Source organism: Echiichthys vipera (assembly GCF_963691815.1).
Source record: "Echiichthys vipera genome assembly, chromosome: 8".
Classification (NCBI taxonomy): Eukaryota; Metazoa; Chordata; class Actinopteri; order Perciformes; family Trachinidae; genus Echiichthys; species Echiichthys vipera.
Window position 1 is genome coordinate 26,648,726 of NC_139833.1, and position 24,427 is coordinate 26,673,152.

At 42.6% G+C, this 24,427-nt stretch overlaps 1 protein-coding gene across 2 annotated transcripts in view; it reads right to left on the reverse strand.

Annotated features, from left to right (window-relative positions):
• Positions 1-1,269: 1,269 nt before the first annotated feature.
• LOC310950774 (zinc finger protein 516-like) overlaps positions 1,270-24,427 on the reverse strand; it is a 48,135-nt gene continuing 24,977 nt past the window's right edge. For both annotated transcript variants that reach the window (XM_083918766.1, XM_083918765.1), the window contains exons 2-6: positions 17,363-19,664; positions 12,650-14,005; positions 8,096-8,200; positions 3,922-3,992; positions 1,270-1,444 (exon numbers count right to left, since the gene is read on the reverse strand). In XM_083918766.1, the coding sequence (XP_083774892.1) occupies positions 1,385-1,444; positions 3,922-3,992; positions 8,096-8,200; positions 12,650-14,005; positions 17,363-19,112 (3,342 nt within the window). In that variant the 5' untranslated portion in view covers positions 19,113-19,664 and the 3' untranslated portion in view covers positions 1,270-1,384. The remainder of the gene's footprint in view (positions 1,445-3,921; positions 3,993-8,095; positions 8,201-12,649; positions 14,006-17,362; positions 19,665-24,427) is intronic.

A 24,427-nucleotide genomic window follows, 5' to 3' on the forward strand; every position in this document is an offset into this window, starting at 1 on the left:
CTGTTGCCCCCACTGTTTTGAAGTCAGTCGAACTCAAAGTCAGAAGTGTCGGTGTCGGGAACACTCTTTAATATGATGGAGTTATGGAGGAAAACTGCCTCCACTCAGTCCCTTCCTCTTAAATGTACAATAATTGAATGACCATAAAAATGGTACGCTCATTTATATTGGCTATTAAAAACGCACACTCCTTTTAATGAGCACTAAAGTAGACACCCCCATTAGCGCTTGCTCTCTCTCTCTCTCTCTCTCTCTCTCTCTCTCTCTCCTTCTAATCATCAGCTACACAGCCTCAGAGTGGTCACTGCAATCCTAAAATTACACTCTGGAGTGGAGGGAAGTGAGTTTAAGACACACACACACACACAAACTCACACACACACACACACACACACACACACACACACACACACACACACAGACACTTCTTCTTCATGAACCCAGAGGAAACAAACTTGCATTGCGTCAATTGGCTGTTGATGAATTACGGAGCATCTTCTCTCTCATCTCCTCTCTGATGATTGGTCCTGAGGAATGCAAAAACTCTATACAATAAAGCTATAAAAAAAAAGAAAGGGAAAGATGGGGGCAATTACAGCAGCCATGCAATGTCTTTGATTAAAACGTCAGCAGTTGCCTTTAAGTTTAGGTTTTCCATTTCTTTTCATTAAAACTTTGCTTCCCTTGTAAAGCTGCACTGGGCAACTTCACTTGTTGGTACCTCGGAAATGGCAACAATGCTGGGAGCTTCTATATTCAGAAATCCTTTAAGGTGATGTAAACTACACACACTCTGCTCAATGTTGCCTACCTTCAAACTAAAGAAGACCAAGAGAAGCGAAAGATCGATCATTGGGGAGTCCAGCTTTCCTGCTGAGGAGATGCTTTATATTTTACACTTCATTTCTTTCACATGGAGAAAATGTCCCACCTGTGTGCACACCTGACACCTGAATTTCTAACTGCAGAATTCCAACTGAAACTCTTTGCCTTAGTAGATAAGTCACTATTCTCTGCTGCAGCCCCACATTGTGATTTTAGAAATGCCTAGCACAGCTCTAACTTTCTTCATATTAGAAAATCCAAATCCAAAAACTACAGAATCCTTCATTGTAGAAAAGGTCATTAAAGGATGATGGGTGGAGAGGAACACTTCCAGTCCTTCCAGTGATTTTTCGGTATGGTGATGGTGTTTTCGAGTTGTGTGATTCCCTGACAAGTCATGTCCAGATCCTGGTGTATCAGATGATCTACTGTTGTTGTGGCGTTGGTGGGTGTTTGGCAGCCAGCGCTCCTTGCTCCTCCTGGCTCGGTAACAAGCTCCTTGTGTCTGGGTACTGGCTGTTGTCAAAAGGCATATGGTGGACACTCTGGACGTGCGTCTTTAGGTTCCCTTTCTGAGATGCTCGGTATGGGCAGAGTTGGCAGCAGAATGGCCTCTCCCCTGTGAGGAACACACAGAATACACACATTAAGTTGAAAGGTCAAGTGGAGGCCAGAGAGGACGTCATACATGGGATTTGGAGAGGACAAGACTTTTTAGAGGATTGTGAATATACAGGAGATTTAACAAGACACAACGATGTAAACCACGGACGAGACTCACTGCAGTGGAAACACAAAAAAGGGGGAGGAACAAGCTAAAACAGACAAACATAAACCAAGACACATGATGGTATTCAGCTAGAAATAGGGGAATATTATGCAGCTCAAGAGCAGCATTCACATTTCATTTGTTACACCTAATTTCCCTTAAAAAGTTAACTTTGCTTCTGACCCAGATGGATGAACTCTTCCTTTCTCTGTCCTGCCATCTGGAGAAGAGCGCCACACATCCCCTGTCTAAACAGTCCTACTTTAGTCTTTGTGTATTTCTCTCAATCAACCTGGCCACCCTACGCCCCCCATACACACTCCACACACACCCTCTACTCTTTCTTCTAATTAGACTGACCTACAATGGCACAGACACCTCGGCAAAAATGTGAAAAAAATAATAAAAAGCTAAGCAACGCACACCTGAACAAAACAAATGAGATTGCCATTTAATTGCACCTAATTATCATTTTGATAAATGGAAGAGTATCAAAGCGGGAAAACAAATGACTTCCCGTGCCCCTCCCGCACCCTTCTCCCTGAAGAAGAAACAGGGAAATATAGCTGTTATCATACATCATCAGAAACAGAACGGAGAGAAAGAAGGGGAAGGGGGGGGGGGGGGGGGGGTGAGGAAAAGAGAGATAAAAAAACAAAAAAAGGTATAATTAATCACACAAAAATCTAAAAAGAAAAAAAAAACAGCTGGAGAGACGGTGAGGGTGAGACGTGAGAGGAAAGCGAGAACCTCCACGACATCGTCCTGCGAGGAAACATCGCTGACGGGACCGGTGCACTACATTATAATAAAGGTTATCGTCACCGTAAAGCAGCGTCAACACTACATCTAATTGGACCCCTCGGCCGCGCCTGCTCCCATCATTCATAGCGTGCGGTAAATCTGAGTCCATGTGGGTGCGTGTGTGAGATGTGTGTGATTAATTAAGATGGAAGCGCAACGTGTAGAACCCAGCTCTCTCCACGAATGTCAAAGCAGAACTGATTTACTCCACTGTTCCTCTTCTGTCTTAATGATTGACTCTTAAAAACTCTTCAAAGACATTCAAGAAACTACAGGGAATGTGTGTGCAACTCTTTTTTAAGTTTGTTACGTGTTTCTGTTGAAACCCATTTACACATTTCTTGTACCTAATTAGGGACAACTGACATTTTTTTTCATCACTGGTAATCTGCCCTTTATTTTTTATTTAACTGATTAACTGTTAGTCTTAAACTTATGACATTTGAACTGGTTATAGGCTGAATTGCTTTGTTATATCAATTTGTAACAGATAGAAGCAAATATTATGTGCTGTAGAGCCAGTCACCCTAAATTACAATTGGCCGGGACCAGTAGGTAAGTCTTACAAAACACTCTTTTAATAAACTCCGGGTTCACATACTACGTTGTGCTTCAGTTAATGTGCAAGGACTCTTATCATGCTTCTGCAGAGGTTTGATGTTATTTTGAGCAGTATTAGTGAGAAAAAACAACAACATTTTAATGCCTTTACCGTGCTGCCCTGAGCTAATCAATGTTAGCCGCATTCGGCTGTTAGAAACTGTCCAGAATATGCCCGTTAACAGTCGTTACACAAAAAAAACTGTATCGATGGCTTATTGTATTTGCCGAAAAAAGACCCTTAAATGATTTTATGCCAGAATTTCACTTTGTGGCGTACCACAGGGAAGCTGTTTGGGGGCATTACTGTGTCTAAAAAGAGCTTCAAGAAATAACTAATACTTCAGAACATCAGCCCCTCTTCAAATACAACATGTTTTTCTACATAATATCTGAGGAATATTCTTGGTTATTTACCGTATTTTTGTTTTCTTTTGCCTTGGATTTTTAATGATATATGTGTTGTATAACATTATGCAGTAATGTTTACTTGTGTGGACCCCAGGAAGAGTTTCCTTAGAAGTGGCTAATGGGGGTCCAAATAAATATATAAATAATAATAAATAAAATACTGACAGTGTTAAAGAAATACAAACTAAAGAAGAATCGTTTTTATTGCATTGAGTTAAACGTACATGTGTCTGTTAACCTTTCCTCACTCACCTTTCAAGTGTTATTTAATGAGACTACTGGGATATGAATACTGGATACACACACACACTAATGTCAGGTGTGATCCAGCAGCATGTGAGAATGCCAGGTGTTAATGCCAGGTGCAGAGGGTGCCACAAAAAAAAAACACGCTCACAAAAGGAATGGGGTGCGGGATTGACAGAGACAACACATGCGGACGTGAAACAATAATAATACGAAACATGCAGAAGTGATGAGGGAGCCCAGTGGTTAGCCATCGTGCCACATACTTGTTTGGGAGCTTCAGAAGCGGTGGTGTGAGCGTCAGTACCTCTGTGGAGTCCGTTAAAATCAAACCCAACTGTGGGGGGAGAAGGAGGATGAGGGGGGCGGGGGGAGGAAGGGGGGAGGGCATTCGGTTAAAAGCTCTACCACATCCAAACAAGCATTTTTTTTTTCTTCCTTCCACCACCACCCGCACACGGTAGCGTTTGCCACCAGCACCCTTGCTAGTAGAGGGGAGCTGGCAGTGATGATGACGGTGATGATGATGGTGCTGATGATGGTGATGGAACCTGGTGGAGGCAAGTCGGTGATTTAATATGACGCATGTTAATAGAGGCCTCAGGGTGGGTGGCCTTTCCTGCGTGTGCACGTCCATGCTGAAGACAACCGTCGGTGACAACATTAATTACAGCCTCGGCAAGTGTTTACAGACTCTATGCATTGGCGTGTGTGTGTTAATGGAGTGTGTGTGCGTGTGTGTTTACAACAGGGCTTGGGGGGAAGCTGAGCGCTGCATCACTTACCATTTGGCCTCTGTCACTTAGAATCACTGGCTGTGCCACATATCATTCACACTCTCTATAAAGAAGCTACTTATCTCACTGTCTACTGTGATCACTGCCGGCCCGGGTGATGGACATGACAGGAAGGGAGAGGGAAGAGAAAGCGGGAAATGAAGAGGGAGGAAGGCAGACAAATACAGAGAAAGACAGGCAGAGGTAGAGGAGAGGGGAGGAGGTGAGATGAGAGGGAAAGAAGAACAGGAGAAGAACAGGAGAGCAAATAAAATGATATGAAACAAGAGGGAGAGGAAGAGGAGAGGAGAAAAAGGAATAGGAGGGGAAACAAAAGATGAAATGAAAGAGGAAGAGGACAGGAGATAGGATTAAATGAGAGGAGAGACTATAGGTGTGGAGAGGAAAGAAAAAGAGAGGTGATACAAGAGAGGAAACAAGAACGAGTGAGCAGAATAAATGACAGAAACAAGGAGAGGAAGAGGAGAAAAGAAAAGGATGAAAGAGGAAGAGGACAGAAGAAAGGGTGAGATGAGAGGAGGATATGAAACAAGAGGGAGAGGAAGAGGAGAGGAGAAAAAGGAATAGGAGGGGAAACAAAAGATGAAATGAAAGAGGAAGAGGACAGGAGATAGGATTAAATGAGAGGAGAGACTATAGGTGTGGAGAGGAAAGAAAAAGAGAGGTGATACAAGAGAGGAAACAAGAACGAGTGAGCAGAATAAATGACAGAAACAAGGAGAGGAAGAGGAGAAAAGAAAAGGATGAAAGAGGAAGAGGACAGAAGAAAGGGTGAGATGAGAGGAGGACAGGAAAAAGAGAGGAGAGGATAGGGGAAAAGCTGAGGTGATACAAGAGAGGAAACAAGAACGAGTGATCAGAATAAATGACAGGAAACAAGGAGAGGAAGAGGAGTAAAGAAAAAGATGAAAGAGAAAGAGGATATAAGAAAGGGTGAGATGAGAGGAGGAGAGACTATAGGCGAGGAGAAGAAATAAAGAGAGGAGAGGAGAGGGGGAAAGCTGAGGTGATACAAGAGAGGAAACAAGAACGGGTGAGCAGAATAAATGACAGGAAACAAGAGGGAGACGAAGAGGAGAAAAGAAAAAGATGAAAGAGGAAGAGGAAGAGGACAGAAGAAAGGTTTAGATGCAAGGAAAGGTAAAGAGGACAGAAGATGGAATGAAAGGAAATGAGACAGAAAAGGGAAAGGCAATGAGAGGAAGGAAAGGCAGAGGGGAGGAAGGAAAAGGAAAGGACACTAAAGAAAAGTAGAGGAAAAGGCCGGGTGTCTAAATCAAGCTGTTTAGTGAATGGCATCGGGACACATACGCAAATGGATTCATAAGGTTGGCGTGGACAAATGCTGTTCTGCTTCATTAGAATGCGCAATTCCATCTCTCTAATTGACATGTGATTAATAATGTATACAATTTGTCACAGGTCAGTATCCGGAGCAAATCATGTTTCAGTTTAAAAAATAGAGACAGCTGCCCAGCCCAGGGCTGCAGAGGACTCACAGACTGGCTGTCACACTCAACTGAACAAAAAGATCTGTTTTGATTTATTTTGGAGAATGCATGAACGTAGCGGACGTATGGGGAGTCAGACGATGAAATATTGTTGAGAATGTGAATATCCATGCATATATTCTCTATATCTCATGTGAGTGTTTCTGGGTGAATAAATAGCTGCAAGGGTGATGATGTGCGTGTACAGGTGGTACGAGGAAGCGTGACTATTGAAAGAGGCCAAAAAAGTAGGAACATCTAGTGATGCATGAATAACAAGTTGTTCGACAGGTTAAAGCAGGATTTTCTTAGATACGGTATGCTAAATTGTTGTTTGTGCTGAGGTTGTTTGTCTATGTCTGTCATAGCTTTCCCTTTTTAATAATTCTACAGTTTTTGTGACTGATGCTCTTGCAGCTCGATTACCAACTATTTTTCATCCAAAACCTCTTTTACTTACTGCATATGACTTTTAAAACTCATGTAACTGTGTGATTACCTCATAACATCAAGATACTTGCTTGCAAACATGATTTGAAATGTCATGTTTCAAAAGTCAGCGATACGTGAAAGTGACTCATGTTCTAAAATGTCTCAAAACTGACCCCAAACAGAAGTAACGACCCTGTGCAGGATAACGTACAGGAGATGACTTTGCCTAGGAATTACATATTTGTTCATGCATAGCCCATATAATATTTAAAATATGAAATATGTCCTTATTTGGTATGATACCAAAGCTTCATGCACATTTTCATGTCATGTTCACATTACTATAGATATTGTTATAGTTACTGTTACTCGCTGGCTGCTTGCATCTCTGGAAGTGTGTCAGTCTCTCTGTCTTTTGTCTATCTTTGTGTTTCTCTCTTTCTCTCTCCTTTTCTTCCTCCCCAACCGGTCAAGACAGATGACCGTCCTCCACAGAGCTGGGTCTGTCCGACGTTCCTGCCTGTTATAGGGAAGGTTTTCGTTGCCACCGTACTCTATGGGGGAATTGTTGGGTCTTTACCTACTCTGTAAAGTGTCCTGAGATAACTTTGGTTATGATTTGACACTATAAATAAAATTGAATTGAATTGAATTTTCATATGTTGCCACCTGAAATTCCGGTGTAAAATCATCCCAGGGTCTTTTTTGGCAAATACACTCATCAAAACAACTATCAACGGAGATATCCCGGACAGTCGCTAACAATCACTAACAGCCGGATGTGGCTAACACTGATTAGCTCGGGGCAGTACGGTGAAGGCATTAAAACGCCTTTTTTAACCACAAATACTGCTCAAAATAACAGCAAACCTCTGCAGTAGCATGAGAAGAGTCCCTACACATTAAACAAAGCACCAATTGGCTCCTTCCTTTTGGATTGACTTTGGTAATGGACTTGCATGGACTTTACTATGAGAGGAGCTGGTACAGGGGCCAGTAGGTAAGTCTTTAAAACACTCTTTTAATAAACTCCACGTTCACTAACTACGTTGTTGGTGCTTCGTTTTATGTATAAGGACTCTTATCATGCTGCTGCAGAGGTTTGGTGTTATTTTGAGCAGTATTAGTGGTGCCCTGAGCTACTCAGTGTTAGCCACGGCCAGCTGTTAGCGACTGTCTGGAATATCTTAAAAGTCATTACACGAAAAAAGATTGTCTTTATGGTTTATTTGATGAGTGTATTTGCTGAAAAAGACCCTGTTATGATTTTACGCCATAATTTCACTTTAATCAAATGTGTTGGGTTTTTAAGAGGTCAATATAACCAACCATGGGGCTACAAATAGCTCACCAAGGTAACTCTATCGATCTCCAAACAACAGCGAGAGAGATAGAGAGAGAGAGAGAGAGAGAGAGAGAGAGAGAGAGAGAGAGAGAGAGAGAGAGAGCGAGGGCAAGAGAGAGAGAGAGAGAGAGAGAGAGAGAGAGAGAGAGAGAGAGAGAGAGAGAGAGAGAGAGAGAGAGAGAGAGAGAGAGAGAGAGAGCAAGAGAGAGAGAGTCTTTGGGGCCACAGGAAGTAAAGCCAATTTCAAAACTCAGAATCAGAATCAGAAATACTTGAATAACAAGTTTTGTTTAGATTCCAAGTCCACTGGAAGTAAGTGCAGAATGCAATCTTTGACCCTTTGAGTGTTTGTGTGTCACTCTCTGGCTGTATTTACCTGTATGGGATCTCATGTGAGTACGCAGGTGGCTGGGCTGACTGAAACTCTTCCCACACTCATGGCAGAAATACTGTCCCTGCCGCATTAGAGACCTCAGCATCCCTGCACACACACACACACACACACACACACACACACACACACACACACACACACACACACACACACACACACACACACACACACACACACACACACACACACACACGCACACACACAAACACACACGCACACACACAAACACACACACACACACACACACACACACACACACACACACACACACACACACACACACACACACACACGGGAAAGAGAAACAGAACAAATATCAGTGTACTGTTATCCAGGTTTTTAGTTATTATTAGGCCACAAAAATGACATGGGTTGTAACAGAAATTCCTCTTTATTTACAATACTGCACTCAATTAACTATCTTTATAGAATTCAAAGAGTGAGAATTGCGTGCACCTTCAATATCCCCACAACGGAAAAAAAGAGCAGTGTTCATACTACTTCCTACTAACAATACCACAATGCAATTTGCTGCATTTTATTGTTGTACTGTCAGTAATGACATAAAATGACCATTCATAATTGTCCAAAATCTGGGCTCACTACTCAGTATAGAGTTAAGTATTGAGTGTCTGTTCTTAAATCACGAGTGAGTTTGAGCAACCTTTGAATATTATTCCATATTGCAAAAATAAGGATGTCCTTCTTGCTACACCCCGTTTCTATTTTAGCAGGTAATGTTTTTGCCAGATTTGGTGTTTCTTACTGTTACAAGGTTTGATCTTTCTCTTAGAGAAAGAGGAATTCAAAACACAAAGGTTTCAGTTTCCCTATTCTTAATTTCCCATACCAAAACACAATTCATATTTTTTTTAATATAAAGAGGGAAAAAGGGTACATGTTCATATTCAAAGGCCAGTGGGCGCTTTGAATTCCCACGTGAATTTTTCTGAGGAGAGTGGTGAAAAGGGTGGACTTCAGCATCAGTTTATTCCAAGGCAGAAGACATTTTCAGATAGAATGACGACGTAAAGGTCAGTAACGGGCAGTGAGTGGGTGTACATAAGCACAGAGCCTGGCTGCAGCCGTGCAGGTAGGTAGCGTCAGTACTGGACTCGTGCAGGCATCATTAGTATGTCTAATGTGTCATTATGAGCGGCTAGCTCCAGGGGCTGGACTGCAGCTGTCACACAGCATCATCTCAGAGGCTGACAGCCAGACACACACAGCACACACACACGCCGCATAAATTACAGGCAATTAAAAGGCCCAGGCTGTGATGTGCCCGCTCCGCTGCCCGTGTGTCACATGTCAGGTGTGTGTGTCTGCATGTGTGTGTGTTTCAAGAGTTGTATGTGTGTTTGGTCCAAGGGAGGAAAGTGAAGCATAGGCTGTGGCACACTGGCTACAGAAACACATATCTATACACACACAATGACACAACGACACTGCCATTACATGCACATGTAAGATTTACATGTTAATGGCCTTAAATGGCAAAAGAAACTTGTTGAATCTCGATGATGTCTCAGCTCATAAATCCTGTCACGTGACCTGACACAGCTAAATCTAAAACCCAAAATGTTTCCTCTCAGTCACTCTCTCAGTGGAGGTGGGGAAAAGATAACATAATTGTTGATCAGTAAAAACGTCTAACCCTGTCAATGTTTACACATAATACTCACAAAATGATTGGAGCCGGCTCTCCAGTGTTCAAATCTGACACAACAATTACATTTTGGATGAATTAGTATTATTGCAAACTATTCCTGAAGTCATTCTACCTGAGAAGAACTGACTGACTTTTACATAAAAATCATGACACTCCTATGATATTGACACCTTGACAAACCTAGCATGTGCTGTTTCAATGCTATGATACGTATTCTAACGAGAGCATAACCACATCTGTTAACTGCAGGTAACTAAATCAAATTAAAGATGATTTTTTTAATAGAGGTAGACCAACACATTGGCAGGCCCCGATATAAACTAGATATAGATATTAGAGATCATATAGATATTGCTATAGGTTTATATGTCAGACAAGACAGATAAGACAGATACAGAAATGCCATTACATAGTTCAGAGCTCTTACAAGTTGACTTTTAAACTGTGAAATGTTCTGCTCAGTATGTATCTTGGTCAGAATATATTTTTTTGTAAAATCAAAGGGATGCATATGTTAAAAAAATGTCAACTGATGTATCATCATTAGATTTCTTTAACCCCAAGACAAATTCTATCTCAACACAGTCGATGAGAGTTCTGAAACTATAATGAGGCAGTAAGAAACATGCCACCAGAAAGTTCATTGTTATTATGGGAAAAGTCAACTGACTGTATTTAAGACATCACATTTTTATAATTAAGATAACTCTTCTATAAGAACCTGTCGGTCATGTTATAATCATGTTTTCTGATGTGCATGTAAATCAGAGCAGCTGGAGCCACAGGGACAGCAGTGAGAGGAAAACGACAGTTTCAGGTTTAAAGATGGTAGGATCCATGTCACGACATTGTGACCATTACACACACGCAGTCATGAACACACACACATGCACTCCTGTGACCTCTCTTGCTGACAGATAACATGCCTGAGGGGTTCGGGGGTGTTGTTGATGAGGGGAACGCCTAGTGCACAAACCCCCTACAAACGCAACAACAGCCCATGCATTAAGGCTGGCATATACCTGGGCAGTGCCCAATAGTTAGTGGTAAGTTTGTGTGTGTGGCAAGTGTGTGTGTGTACATAGGGGGGGCAGTACAAGGAGGACAGGGAGGCGGAGGAGGTGACAGAGAGTGTCTCTGGCAGCCCGACTGCTGGCCTCTAGATACTCTAGTTCTACTGTGGGCTGCCAGCCCTTCTCACTGATGCACTAATGAAAGACAAGACAGAGCTGGACGGAAAACACAAGCAGACATACACATACACATTACAGAGGGAAACCGGAGAACGACTCAGTTGCTCAAAAAAGGTCACTTTATAGCATGTGACTCAAAGGGCTAAGGCGGATCGTGACGATATGCGCCTGGACGGATGACAGCGATGTCATGCGTCCGCTCTGGGGCTGTTGTCTTTGACCCCTGGCTCCATACAGCCCCACTTGACCTTAGAGACACAACTGAAAATGGGAAAATAATATGCATGTTCAGTAATGACCATTTCCAAAGCAGCTGGTGGGGTAATTATTCTGTCTCATCTCTCTCTTTGCCTCTTACATTCCCTCTCTCTCTGTTTTGCCTCCCTCCATTCGCATCTGTGCGAGTCTCTCATCAGGCAGAGCCGTGACCTAAACAGTTTGTGACAGCTTTCTGGGAGAGTGGAGCTGGAGACTAGGCATGCCTCGCAGACCTGAGAGTAGAAAAGGTTCTCTCACGTCTCTCACATAAAAAAAAAAAATACACAGACACACACACTCCTTTTGCATCTAAAAACCCGAGCACATATGGCATAGACACACATGCTGCCCCAGATACGGCCTCATTCAAAACATGCAAGCCCATGTGTGTGCCCATTTAATGGATCTACTCTTCATTATTCAAAACCTTGTCAGAATCGAGCAGTATATGTGTCTGTCAATCACTCTCTGCCAGATGGCGAGTTAGTGTGAGAGAGAGAGTCAGCATGTGTTAGAGAGGATAAATATGTAATTGATTATGGTTCATATGTTAAGTCAGGATCCATGTGTCTTTTCCTGCTTAAGCCTGTCAAGTTTAGGCAATTCTACTCATGACAGCTCAAAATGATCAGTCCTGGAAAATAGCAATCTTCACCTCTTGACATTTAGCATTTTCTCCGAAGTAGAGATCCTCTGAGCTTTTTGTATGCGAGCTGATGATAAGGGGTTTCACATGAGCCTTTTCCAAATTATGGTTTTGCAAAGACTTAAACCCAAGACCTAGGTAGCAGAAGCAGTCTGGTTTCTGTTTGTATTCCGAGTAGTATTGACCAATCACTATGAGCAGGCTTCGATTTCATGCAGGTAGGTGACAGTCCATGTGGAGAGCAAAAGGGGCGGAATACATTGGCTGAAATTCTGAACGTCTGACACCGATTCAACTTTTTATTAGCTTTTTGTTATTGTCTGTCTTCATTAGTGCAAATATCTGTATAGAGACACGTCATTTCTCCAACTCTATTCTCACGACTCAAGTTGCTAATCAGATTGTAAAGAGTGACTGCCGCTCAGAAGAGGAAGTCTTGGCTAGGAAGCTGGCTACGTCTGCAGTAGTACCAGTATTAGCTGTTGTCTCCAGAGGCCAATTTGTCATCAGATGTCTATTTGTTGATATGGGGATATGTGGGAAGAGGGTCTATTTGTTAATTGTGTGGAGAGGGTGTGTTATCTGTAGATGATGTCCATGTGTTGCGCCTTTTTTTTATGTATGCTGCCATGGAAAAGAGAACTGACTTGTGTAAAAATAAAGATCCTAACCTAACCTAGACTGAGAGCCGCTGTGTTACGGCACAAAAACAAACATATATGTCACATATGTCTACAAATTTAACAAAAACTGGAAATGCTCCCTACCGGTGGGATCCAGCAGTGCATTGCCCGCATTCCAGCGGTGGTAGAGGGAAGCCAGTTCATGGGGGTTGTAGTTTTTAAGGAAGCCGAGGATGTCAGTTGGCGTTTCTGGTGTCTCTGCGATTGGCTCCTGTTTCACATCTCTGCGAGCCTCTGAAGGCCAAGAAGAAGAGGAGGAGGAAGAATTCAGCAGAGTTCCTCCGTGTGCCTGGGAGGCTCCGTAGTTGTGTCCTGCTGTAGAGCTATGAGTGATGGCACTGGGTCTCGTTGCATTAGCCCGGCTCTGGCTGTGGGCGTTAATAAGGGGCTGATGTGGGGAAGCCCTAGCTCGGCTGTACTCTGCAAGGCCATGTTTGCTGGACAGCATGAAGCCAAGGCCCTCTTGAGGCATCAAGTAGCGCTCAGCAATCCGGGATGCGGTGGCAGAGCTGGGGCCTGGGCCAGAGGAACGTGAGAGGGCACCAGTGCTCTTCTCTAAGGAGCTGGAGGAGGACGATGAGCCACCCCGAGGATAAATATCCACTTTGGGTCTGAAGCGAGACTGATGACTCTGGTCCTCCATGTTTCTGGCGCTGCTGCTGTTGCTGGGGCCTGGCCGGACAGGGACTCTCCCAGCTTGGATGCCTGAGGTGGATGAGGATCCCCTAGAGAACGAGGAGGAGGGGGTAGAGGAGGAGGATGATGATGATGATGATGATGATGATGATGATGATGATGGCATGGCTGCCTGACTGGCTGGCTTGCCCTTCTTTAGAACCTCGCTAGAATAGGTTGGGGGCCTGGTACGTTGTGCATGCATCAGTGCAGGCAGTGGTGGACATTCCTTCCCCTCTAGGACTGGTGGGGGACCAGTGCGTCGCCTGGAAGATAATAAGTTGTCCCTGGAGCCCTTAGAACTGTTTTTCAAGGCCCATTTAGGAGCAAGATTGGAGCTACTGCTGTTGATGCGGTGAGCCACAGTCTGGTGCATCCAGAGCACCTCTGGGTAGCGGGTGGAGTGGGAGCAGAAGGAGCACTTGTGGCTTGGGAGGCTCTTCCTGTCCTGGGTTAGAGAGGCTATGCCCCTGCAGCCCTCAGCCCTCACACACAGATCCACAGGGGTCATGCTGGGATCAAGCGGGGAGGATCTTGCTGAATGGTAAGCAGGAGGGGATGCAGAATTGTTCAACCCTTGAAGAAGAGCTTTCTTCAGCTTGGGATATCCACTTGGAGTGCCTCTGCCTGAGCTGGAGCTTGGGCTGGGAATGGGGCTGGGTCTGTCTCCTTGTGCAGCCGGGTGTTGGATACGAACATGAGTCAAGTAGGTCTTCAACTCTGTGGTCACAAAGTCACAAAGACTGCAGAGGTAAGGCTTCTCATCTGTGGGGAAACGGAAGGACAACAAAGGTCAATGACTGCAAAGTGAATGATCTAGATTATACTCCTCTTTACTGCCAGCTGCAAGCCAGGGCTCATTATTACGGCTCACCGTGCCAGATTCATACTGTTCCATTCAGATGTAGTTTTGCTGTAAAGCCACCAGGCTGCAGTATCGGCCTGTATTCTTATAGCTCCTCTTTTCATATACCGAACTAAAACTATTACTACTGCTATTGCGAGGACAATAAACACATCAACACCAAAATAAACAATTAATAATTATATCTCATCATCATCAGATATTGTTTCAAGGATTTGATATTTGTTCAATGATACACACAGTGAGTCCGTATAAGAAACGTCTGTGAAAGTTATCATGTTCAGAGTTAAAACTGTGTTGATTCATCTCTGTGGTAATGGCTATGTTATGGTCCATATGGTGTGAAACAATTACACCATAATGTTAAACAGCGCCACAGAGTATAACAAACACATTATTTTACAGTTATATATTATTATTATTATTATTATATCTTATAAAGTGTATAAAGCTGGCTCATCCATTTTAAGGCTCCTGTACTGGTATTGCATTATATTACACATACTTACAGTATTGAGCCAATATTTCCTATTCCTAAAGTGCAGCTGTATTACTTCCCCACAAGATGGCGTTTGTGATCTGTCTTTATTTACCAGTGACTGTTGTTGCTGGAAAAACCCTGGAAAGAATCCTCACAGAATCGCCTGAATAAAAATGTACTTCATAGTAGGGGTAGTAAGGATGTAAAAGCTTATTACATTTAAAATAATATAAAGGTTTTTGAATATAAACCCATAAAAATAACCAGACTGGCTGGGTCATAGAGCGTGATATGATTCTACATGCACATACATGCACACACTAAACCCAACAGATCAGATTCTGTAAGTAGCACATTTTGGAACTCCCCACTTCTCCACCTCCATTTCACAATAACACCAGCAACCTGCCATCTGTTTTTCATTTGGCTTCCTGTTGGCAACAGTGGCCAACACACACAGCTCAGACTCTGCCAAGGTGAAGCCCCGGGGCTGGACAGTTTTAGTAGGGATAGTGCTTAGACTGATGTCTCCTGGTTATCAGTCTGATATTGATCTTTAATTAATTAGTTATTTATTATATATTACTAAATAATTAATATTAAGTCAGAGTCAAAGAAATTGAAGTAAGTAATTATTGATTTTTTTAATTGCCTTACACATAAAATATTCCTATTGCCCTTCCATAGTACGTATCAGTCCAATCCTCAATTAGAATTACAATAATTACCACCATGGAAAATGTTATTAATCTATAATTAATCATAACTTATTTGTCTAAAAGCCTATTGTGTTGGTATATGCAGGTACACTGTCGCTTCTCTTTGACATTCCCAAAAAGACTATAAAGCTGTTAGGGGCATCAGAGTATTCGCGACTAGAGCGTCCTGAGCGTCCTGAGTGTCTCTTTCCCCATTGCCTGCATCCCTCTCTATTGGGAGGTGACTCTATAAATAACCAATCCCTCAGACATCGGGCAGCCTGGCTGGCTCAATGGTAAGAGGAGTGGATGAGTGACAGTGCAAGTGTCACAAGAGGTAACCTTAGAGATTAGAAAAGAATCAGAGGGGGACAAGGTGGGGAAAATAAAGAGAGACAGAATGGCTGAATGGATAGAAAGAAGTCTTTACATCTTGACAAGAATATAATTTTGTTAGATGCTGAATTCTTATAAATTGAAAAAAAGGTATCAGCATTTACAGATTGTTTTATATTTATTATTATTTATTGTATTTGACCATGTCTCTTATTTTTACAAACATTTGTATACGTATATATTGAGCTAAAAAGGTCCTGTATCCTGATTGCAATTCCTGAAACCAGACACCAGGATTTCAGTGGATTGGGAAAGAGGGAATACTATACAGTGAATTTATTACTATATAGGAAGTTAACCACACCTTTAACTGCCACGATAATGGACTGTTATTATGTTTCAAAACCAAAAATTGGTTGTTTTACATTAAACAACCTCCACAAAGAGTTTTCATGGCAAAGACATGAAAAGAGAGAAAAAGACATATTCACACACAGATAAGGGGGGTAAGGGGAGTTTCCTGAGACAGGAAGACCTGAAATAGCTCACAGCTCGATCATGCCTGAAGAAATGTTTCTGCTATTTTAATCTCTGTACTAACAGGGAGGAATGGAAGCAATCACTACAATTCTACACTATACACCATCCTAACCTGTTCTAAGTGTTTTCAGCGAGTTTTGGAAGTTAAAATACAAAAGCCAGAGAGCTCTGAAACAATGCTTACACAGGAATCCTTCCTTTAACATATTTTAGACATGATTATGGGTGTTTTGACCTTGTATGAGTAGGTTTCCTTTTTCTTTTTTTCTTTTTTTTTTGCTCTGCAGTGTTTATTGGTTGTGTAGGTGAAAAAATGATAGGCATTTCAAAAATGCCCTCTGCTCTACTGACAGGCCACTGAAAGGCACAAACTTTAACTTAACTGTTAGCTTTATTGCTCTGTGATACAAAATAATTGCACTGTTGTAAACAGCATTTTCAGTGGCAGTTAAAGTTTATTGACCATATTTGACAGTATTTGTGTGTAGCACTCTATAAAAAGAAAAAAGATGAAGTCAGATTATGTAATTCTGACATTTTGCCACATGGTGTCTCCAACTGCCTCTCTATAGAGACTGATGAACTGAGGGGCTGCAACTACACAAAGCACATTTCATCAACAGATGTTTACTACAGAGTGACAGTCCGAGGCCTCGAGTGGGAGGCTTGAAAGGGGTTACAGTCATTCCTGCCACTAAAAATCTAGCAGAGCATGCTTTTATTGGTGAACTGGTATGTATACAATTCATTTACCTATATCGCAACAGTTACATTTACCATTGTTTTATGCTGGAAAGTTGTGGCACACTAAATACTCCACCCACTACATCATTTTGAAAAATGCAACAAAGTGTTACCAAAGTTTTCAAGGGGTCAGAGAGAGGTGGGGTGGGGGGCGTCTTGGCTGCCCACCTCAGATCAGAGGGCATTCACATTTTAAAATTTGATAGAGAAGAACCCAGCCGGTCGACTCTACCTCTGCACTCACTTGACTTGAAAGGTTAGGGTTAATTTAAAACAGTAGGGGGCAGGATGAGCCATTTCCTCCCCATGAAATGCCTATTTTTATAAACTTAGTGAGAAATATCAATATTAACACCAGCACTGATGTGTTCTTCCCATGCCCTTGAATTGTTCCTCTGATTATAGATGATCATTTCAAATCAAAGTACAAGAAAAAAACAGGATAAAAAAAGACCAACCTGCAGTCTCCCCTGAGTTTGCTGTATCCATCTCTGAGGCCTGGTCCCCAAGGGTGGAGGCTGACGGAGAGTCTCCATACCCCGGGGTGCTTGGCCGGCTGGGGGAGCGTGACTCTGGATCACTGGTGGAGCCCCATCGGTCTTCTCTTGCAGTTCTTTCATTGTCTCCAACAGATGCCCTACGTCCGTCCTTCCTGTGGACCCGCTGGTGGACGATCATCTGGTGACGACTGCGAAACACCTTCCCGCACTCGAAGCACTCGTTGGACTTAGAGGAAGATGATCGCCTTCGGTCCTGGCGAGACGAAGGCCTATACTCAGAGTCGCTTAGGCTCTCTGGTGTTCGGTCCCCTGAAGAAGCATGGCTTGCAAAACCGGAGCTGCTGCGTCGCCCAGAGCCGCGTTTCTCTTGACCTTGCAGGACATAACGGCTGCTCTCCTTCTCAAAAACCACAGCGGCTCCAGCGAAGGCCTCCTCCCCCATACCTCCTGCTCCGTAGGAGGCCTTGTAACTCTGCTCAACTGGCTCAACAACCCTTCCTTTAGTAGCTAATTGCCAGGCCTGGTAGCTGCAGACTGGATCTAGCTCTGGAATTCTTTGACCTAGCATCTTTTTCTCATTCTCCTCCTCTTCATTCAGGGTCTTTGTCGCAACAGGCTGGAGGTTAAAGTAGTCAAGGTAACGTCTCTTAGCAGCTGGTGAGTCCTCATCATCACCGAGTCTGCACTGGCTCTGGGATTTCCTGCCATAGCTGAGACTGTGGATTTTTTCATGGGCCCTCAGGCTCTCTCTGTTGTGGAACAGGTTTCCACATTTGGAGCACATTTGATAGATGGATGTAAGAGAGCCAGTGAGCGTCTCAGGATCCTGGGCTACGTTGTTGATGGTTGCCGGAGGCTCAGCAGATTCTGCTTTGGACCGCGACCTGGATTTGGTGTTGTGGGTTTTCATGTGCGATTTGAGAAACCAAGCTTCGCGGAACCTTCTTCCACAAATACGACAGCAGTGGTCTAGGATCCCTGCATGTTTCTTCATGTGAGACTTCAGAAACCAGGCCTGAGTAAAGATCTGGCCGCAGGTCTCACAGGGGAAGGTCCCATCATTCTGGGGTTGGACGACGTCAGGTTCGGGCACGGCCTCTTCCTTAACAGTGGTCTCCTCCTCTGCGTCTGCTGTTATGTGGACCTTTTCAATATGGCTGAGGAGCTGGTCTTCTCGATTGGCCTCATAGCCACATAGACGGCAACAATAAGGCCTCTGGTCGGTAACAGGCTTCTCTCTTTTCAAGCTCCTCCCAGGCACTTTCCTCCCTCTGTCCTCACCGCTATCCCCATTGATCATCCGGTTACAGGCTGAGGTGCTCTTAGTTGGACTCGTTCCTCCGTCGAGACCCTCTGAAACACTCATCTCCTCCTCCTCGGCCCCACCCTCTTCATCCTCATTGGAGTGGTGGCTAGAGAGCGTGCCCAGTTTGTGGCTGCGGATGTGAACTTTGAGGTTGCCCTTCTGAGAGGCCCTGTGGTCACAGTAGGGGCATTTGTACGGGCGTGCACCAGTGTGACGTCTCATATGCTGCGACAAAGAGCTGAGGAATGGGAAGCTCCGTCCACAGACATTGCAATTGTAAGCCCCGGGGGTTTTGTCCTCCTCACCATCTACCTCATTTCCAGGGTTAACCTGGTCTTTGACTAACTTCTCTTTTCCTCCCGCCCGGGTTTCCATCACCTCCACACTGTCTCTTGTGTTCATTGTATGAACTAAACTAGCCTGTCTACCTGACCTTTCACAAGCGCAATAAAACCTAAAACTACTGCTATCGGCAGTTGCACATCTAGGGATGTTGAGCGTGCCTTTGTTGGTCAGTTAAAATGCTATCTGCCTTCAATCATCCAGAGATCAAGCTGCTTACACAGCAGCTCATTTAGCACTCTCCAGTTACTGGGTGCAACACCATCTATCCATCTTCATCTAGCCCTGTCAGTGAATCAGTGGCTCCAACTATCTGCCTGCCACTGGCACCATAGGAAGCAGTGTACGTAGCTTTCTCATTTATTAAGTCCCAACATATAAATCAAAAGAGAGATTCAACGCTCTCTTTGTCCGAATAAAGGGATGGGTTTCACTCAAATCCAGGTCATCGTGTGTCAGCTGACAGATGTTTTGAGGGATCTTTTTTTATCAAGGTTGCTGTTGCACCACACTTCTGTCCTTCATTTTATTGGCTTCTCTTCATCCTCTTCAGTTTTTGAGCACATAAGCAGCTTCCAGGTCATGTATCAGTCAGCTCTGCATTCCATTCACCTGAGAGAGCCACACAAAAGAAAGAGACAAAGTAGGGAAGAGGGTGGAAAAAAAGACAAATAACATGTAAGTAAAGCAATAGTATTTCAAAGGCACTTTCAGTTTTTAGACGCATTCAGTTACTATTTGCATACACAGCTAAGCTACATGATGCATGTGGACTTTGTGTCATAAAGTAGATCTGCATATGTTAATGACGTTATTAATTAATAAGTAAGACATGATTATGGTGATCATCATAAGATAAACCAACAAAAATAAAACACAATTCATGACATCTTAAGAAACTCATACATTGTGCTTTTTTGGCACAATCAACCTGTGATTAAAAAGGAAAACATCTGTTAGTTTCACTTTATATGAAATCAATGAGTCTGATCATCAAAATCAAGTATGTTACCAGTGGCTACAGCTATATTGACCCATTTTTATTGATGGATACTTTACTCCTTTAAACCCCTGAATCCATAACTTATATAAGTTTGAATTTACATAATTTGATAAGATTTACATCAGTATACATTGAGTGTAGATGATGTATTTTCATGTATAAAGTCCACAATGTATGTATTTGGCTGACATTGAGCACCACCATTATGCACGTGCATGAGTCGTGCAGGGCTAGGGGGCTCTGACGCCACATCGGCTGAGTTGACACTTTACACAATCAGGGTGCATGGTGGGGGAGGGGGGCTGTGGTCACATCAGCAAGATCAGCAGTGCCACCATATTCCCTCCCCATACTGGCCTCATGCACCCGCCTCAACCGACACTATCACATGACAGGGATCTTAAGTACACAACAGGAAGTGGCTCTTCAGACAGTTTGCTTTGCTCTATTTCTCAAACTGGAGTTGAATGGGGTCGTCGAGGTGAGAGTCAAACAGAAAGAGAAAGAGAGACGTGATAAGAGAAGAAATCCAACAGTGTTGACTGATTTCATACTTCATAAATTACCTTCAAAGAGTGGGATAATTTGCATATTTTCATTAACAGTTTATTGCTTGGCGACTGTTGTTTCGAAACCCTAAAAATCTCATTTATTTGCATGCATTTAATTGTATTATGTTATACATATGTCAAAACGTCTTTACCGCATTTCTTTATTATGACCTATTATTTTCAACATTATAAAGTCCCGATCTTCTCAAAGAAAACACTCAAGGTTCATCACATCTTTATTCTCTTCTCCTTATCAGCTCATCGATAATATCATTACAAAACACCCCTTTCTGTTACAGCCCTGTTGATTAAACTGACACATTTTTTAGTGGAGTATTCATTTCACACAGATGCTAGAGCCTGAAAGTGCGAACTATATGAAATGTGACTGACAGCATTATTACAGGCTATTATATAAAGTGCCAGGGCCCATAAGCTGAGATACTGCCAGGCTCTAATTACAAGTGGATAATTGATCATAATCATAAGAGGATAAGGTGGTGAAGGAGGGAATTTAGCACAAGAACAATCATATGTCTTAAACTATTGCATAGAAAATGACTACCCTGCGCCAGAGCCACCTATCTATCTAGGATGATTTATGCTATTGAAATCAGTGCACCCTCAATGGTTCACCCTTCTTCCTTCTGGAGTGCCTAGTAGGCTAAGGCTTCCAGCTAACAAGTACAATACTATTCCAGCCAGAAATGCAGATGTGGATGACATTACCTTCATTACATGTTACACACAAGGCTATGCTTTATCGAAGTTGACGTAAACAAGGATAGAGGCTTACTATTTCTGCTTTGATTTGAAAACGTTATCCTTTTCATTTTTAGCCACACTGGCAAAGTGGCATTATGGATAACAGGGACGTTCTGTGGGTGAGTTGGTCTAGACTGAACTACTTGATGGATTGCCTGAAATCTTCTACATAACATTCATGTTTCCCAGAGGATGAATCCTAAAGATTTTGGGGATCCCTGACTCATCCTCTAGTACCACTATGAGGGTCACATTTGTGGTTTTCAGTGGCATGTCTCAACAACGGTTGGATGGATTGCTCTCCTTTAGGATAATTTACTATTATATTCTTAAGATTCAAGAAGCTTTATTTATCCCAAGGGAAATTATCGTGCGACAGTTTCAATACAAAGATGGGAAAGGGTCAGAGTAACAATAAGCTAACATACATCAAATAAAAATAAAGCTAACATCAAATAAATCAAACAATTAATTAAATGTGACAGAGTGCAACAGACATTGTGGTTAAACGTAGGTATATACAATATACAACAATACGCACCGTGCAGTTTAGCAGCATATTGAATAAGTACAAACTAAATTAGTGATAAGGAGCGAAAAGTGATAACAGTGGTAGTGATCTCCTGACTTTTCATCTAGAGGCATCATCAGCTCAAAATTTAAATTTGTTAAATACTTTGGTTCATGACAAAAAACAACCTGCAAAACTAATGACTCAGCTGTACTGTGTTTGGTGCTAATTAGCAAATGTTAGTATGCTAACTAAGATGGTAATCGTGGTAAACAATATGCCTCCTACACATTAGTATTACAATAATTGTAATTGTCATTGTTAGCATGATGCCATGTGCACTTTATCATCTAGCTAAAAGCATCACAGAGATTATAGCATGTTGTAAACTCGTTTTTACAATGATTGTATTGAATGCAGAAGAATTAATGCCGTCATTGTTGTGATCTGTGTGCCTTGTGCAGTCATATGAAACTGCATTATATTCACAATAGGTCAGTCTTTGCCACTTATTCATGTGCCTCGGTTACATAATATCCACAAACTGTCTGTGTATAAACCCCCACATCTGACCAAGTGAATTTCATGAATTTGTGAACTTAGTTTACTGGAAGATTAAAGATTAAGGGAAAGATTGATGGACTTGACACATCACTTTAATGAGGAACAACACATGGCATGATAGACTATCAGGTAGACATAAATCAGCAAAATAAGGAAAACAAAGCCGTCTAACCCCGTCTATCCATTCACTATAGTTCTCCTCTCCATCTGTTCCATCTGCTCTCTGTCTCCACGTCCTAATGTTACTCATTAATACTTAGTAGTTTCTTCCAGTTCTGGCACTAAAAACAGAGGATAATAATCTTATTTCCTGTTAAATGGCCTTCCTGATTGGGGGTCAGGAGGGCCGGGGGGTTGAGACTATTCAACAGTAAGCCTGTCATCTACCAGACAGTCGCATGTGCAAATTGAAATGTAATGAGATTACCCCCGAGAAGGGAAACAATGCAGGCTCCTCGCCATACAGGCAAGGGGGGACAAAATGACAAATTGACTTAAGGAGAGAGAAACTTTCCAGGAGAGACAGACAAGATTAGCAATCATCGAAGTCATCAAAAAAGAAAGGAGGCTTCAAAGCTCTGCAAAAGGCTAACATGGTAAAATAACTGGATAATGTGTCCTGCAACAAACAAGAACAGTCTACTTTGTAAATTGAGCCTTTCATTGACATTCTCCAGCTAATGAACCTCTCACACACAGACACACACACATGAGAAATGTGTGCTTTATTTTTTTATTTTAGTGTGTTTAAATGCTGTATTCTGATGGAAACTCATACCCCTTTTCTGATCACCTTTCAATACTTTTATTTGTATTTTGTATTTAATACAAAAAGATCAGTCCAATTCTAGTTGAGAACACCATTGGTCTGATATGAGCAGTGCCATTAATGGACACTTCAGATGCCCTCCCATGAGTCACAGGGAGTAAGTGGAGGCCTACACTCAGCTGATAATGACTGCTGTGTCAAACAAAAACAAACTGTTCTTTTTTCCCCTCCTTCCTTGCATGCTCAACCTCTGCTGTTGAGCTTTCTGAACGCTGAACCGTAGCGGCTGAGGTCGGGCGAAAAGAGGAAATCCACTCTTATTTTCCCATCCATACACAACCTTTTGAGAGCAGCCTGGCTATTTTTGTTCCTGAGACTCCTGAGGTTCACATCTGGAGTGAGTCTTGAAACAAACAGTGTCAAACTGTGCGTGCAGGCCAGCAGAGAACCTGCTTACAGCTGCAAGCTTTTCTACTTCTTTTCACACTCACAAAGCCCGAGTTTTAACTTTAAAACTATGTTTAATAATAAACCATGACAGACATGAAACATTGAAAACAACAACAACAAAAAGATCAGACAGTTAAATGATCAGGCCACAGGCCCATTCCATAAAGCCAGTTTACCAAATAAACCAGCTTATTTCAGTTAGAGCGGCACGGTGGTGTACGGTGGTTAGCATGCATGTTCCCCCGTGCATGTTCCCCGTTTCAGCATGGATTTTCTTCGGGTTCTCTGGCCTCCCAAAGACGTGTACGTGTTAGGTTAATTAACTAAATTTCCCGTAAGTGTGAGTGTGAATGTTTGTCTCTATGTGCCCTGCGATAGGGTGTACTCTACACACTCTGGATGGATTATTTCAGTTAGTCTCACTCAATAAAGTATCTAAATCCATAGGACTATGCCTCTGAACTCTGAAAAAGTCCACTTTTAAATGTGTTTAGTGGGTGACAGACTATGCAGCTGAGCAACACCTGTCCCACCTCGCTGCTGCAGGGAGGTCCCCCACTCACAAAACTCCATCCATCAGCTGCAGCAGAGTGACGGGCGGGAACAATCCAAACGGAAATGTGCGGACTGATGTGAATTAAATGGAATAAGTTGTAAGAGTTACAATGTTGCTTAGTGATATTTCCACAACTATGGCAACCCATCGGAATGTTCCTCAAATGCCATCCTTTCAACTGTTTCTGTTCCAAGTCCATTTAAGAT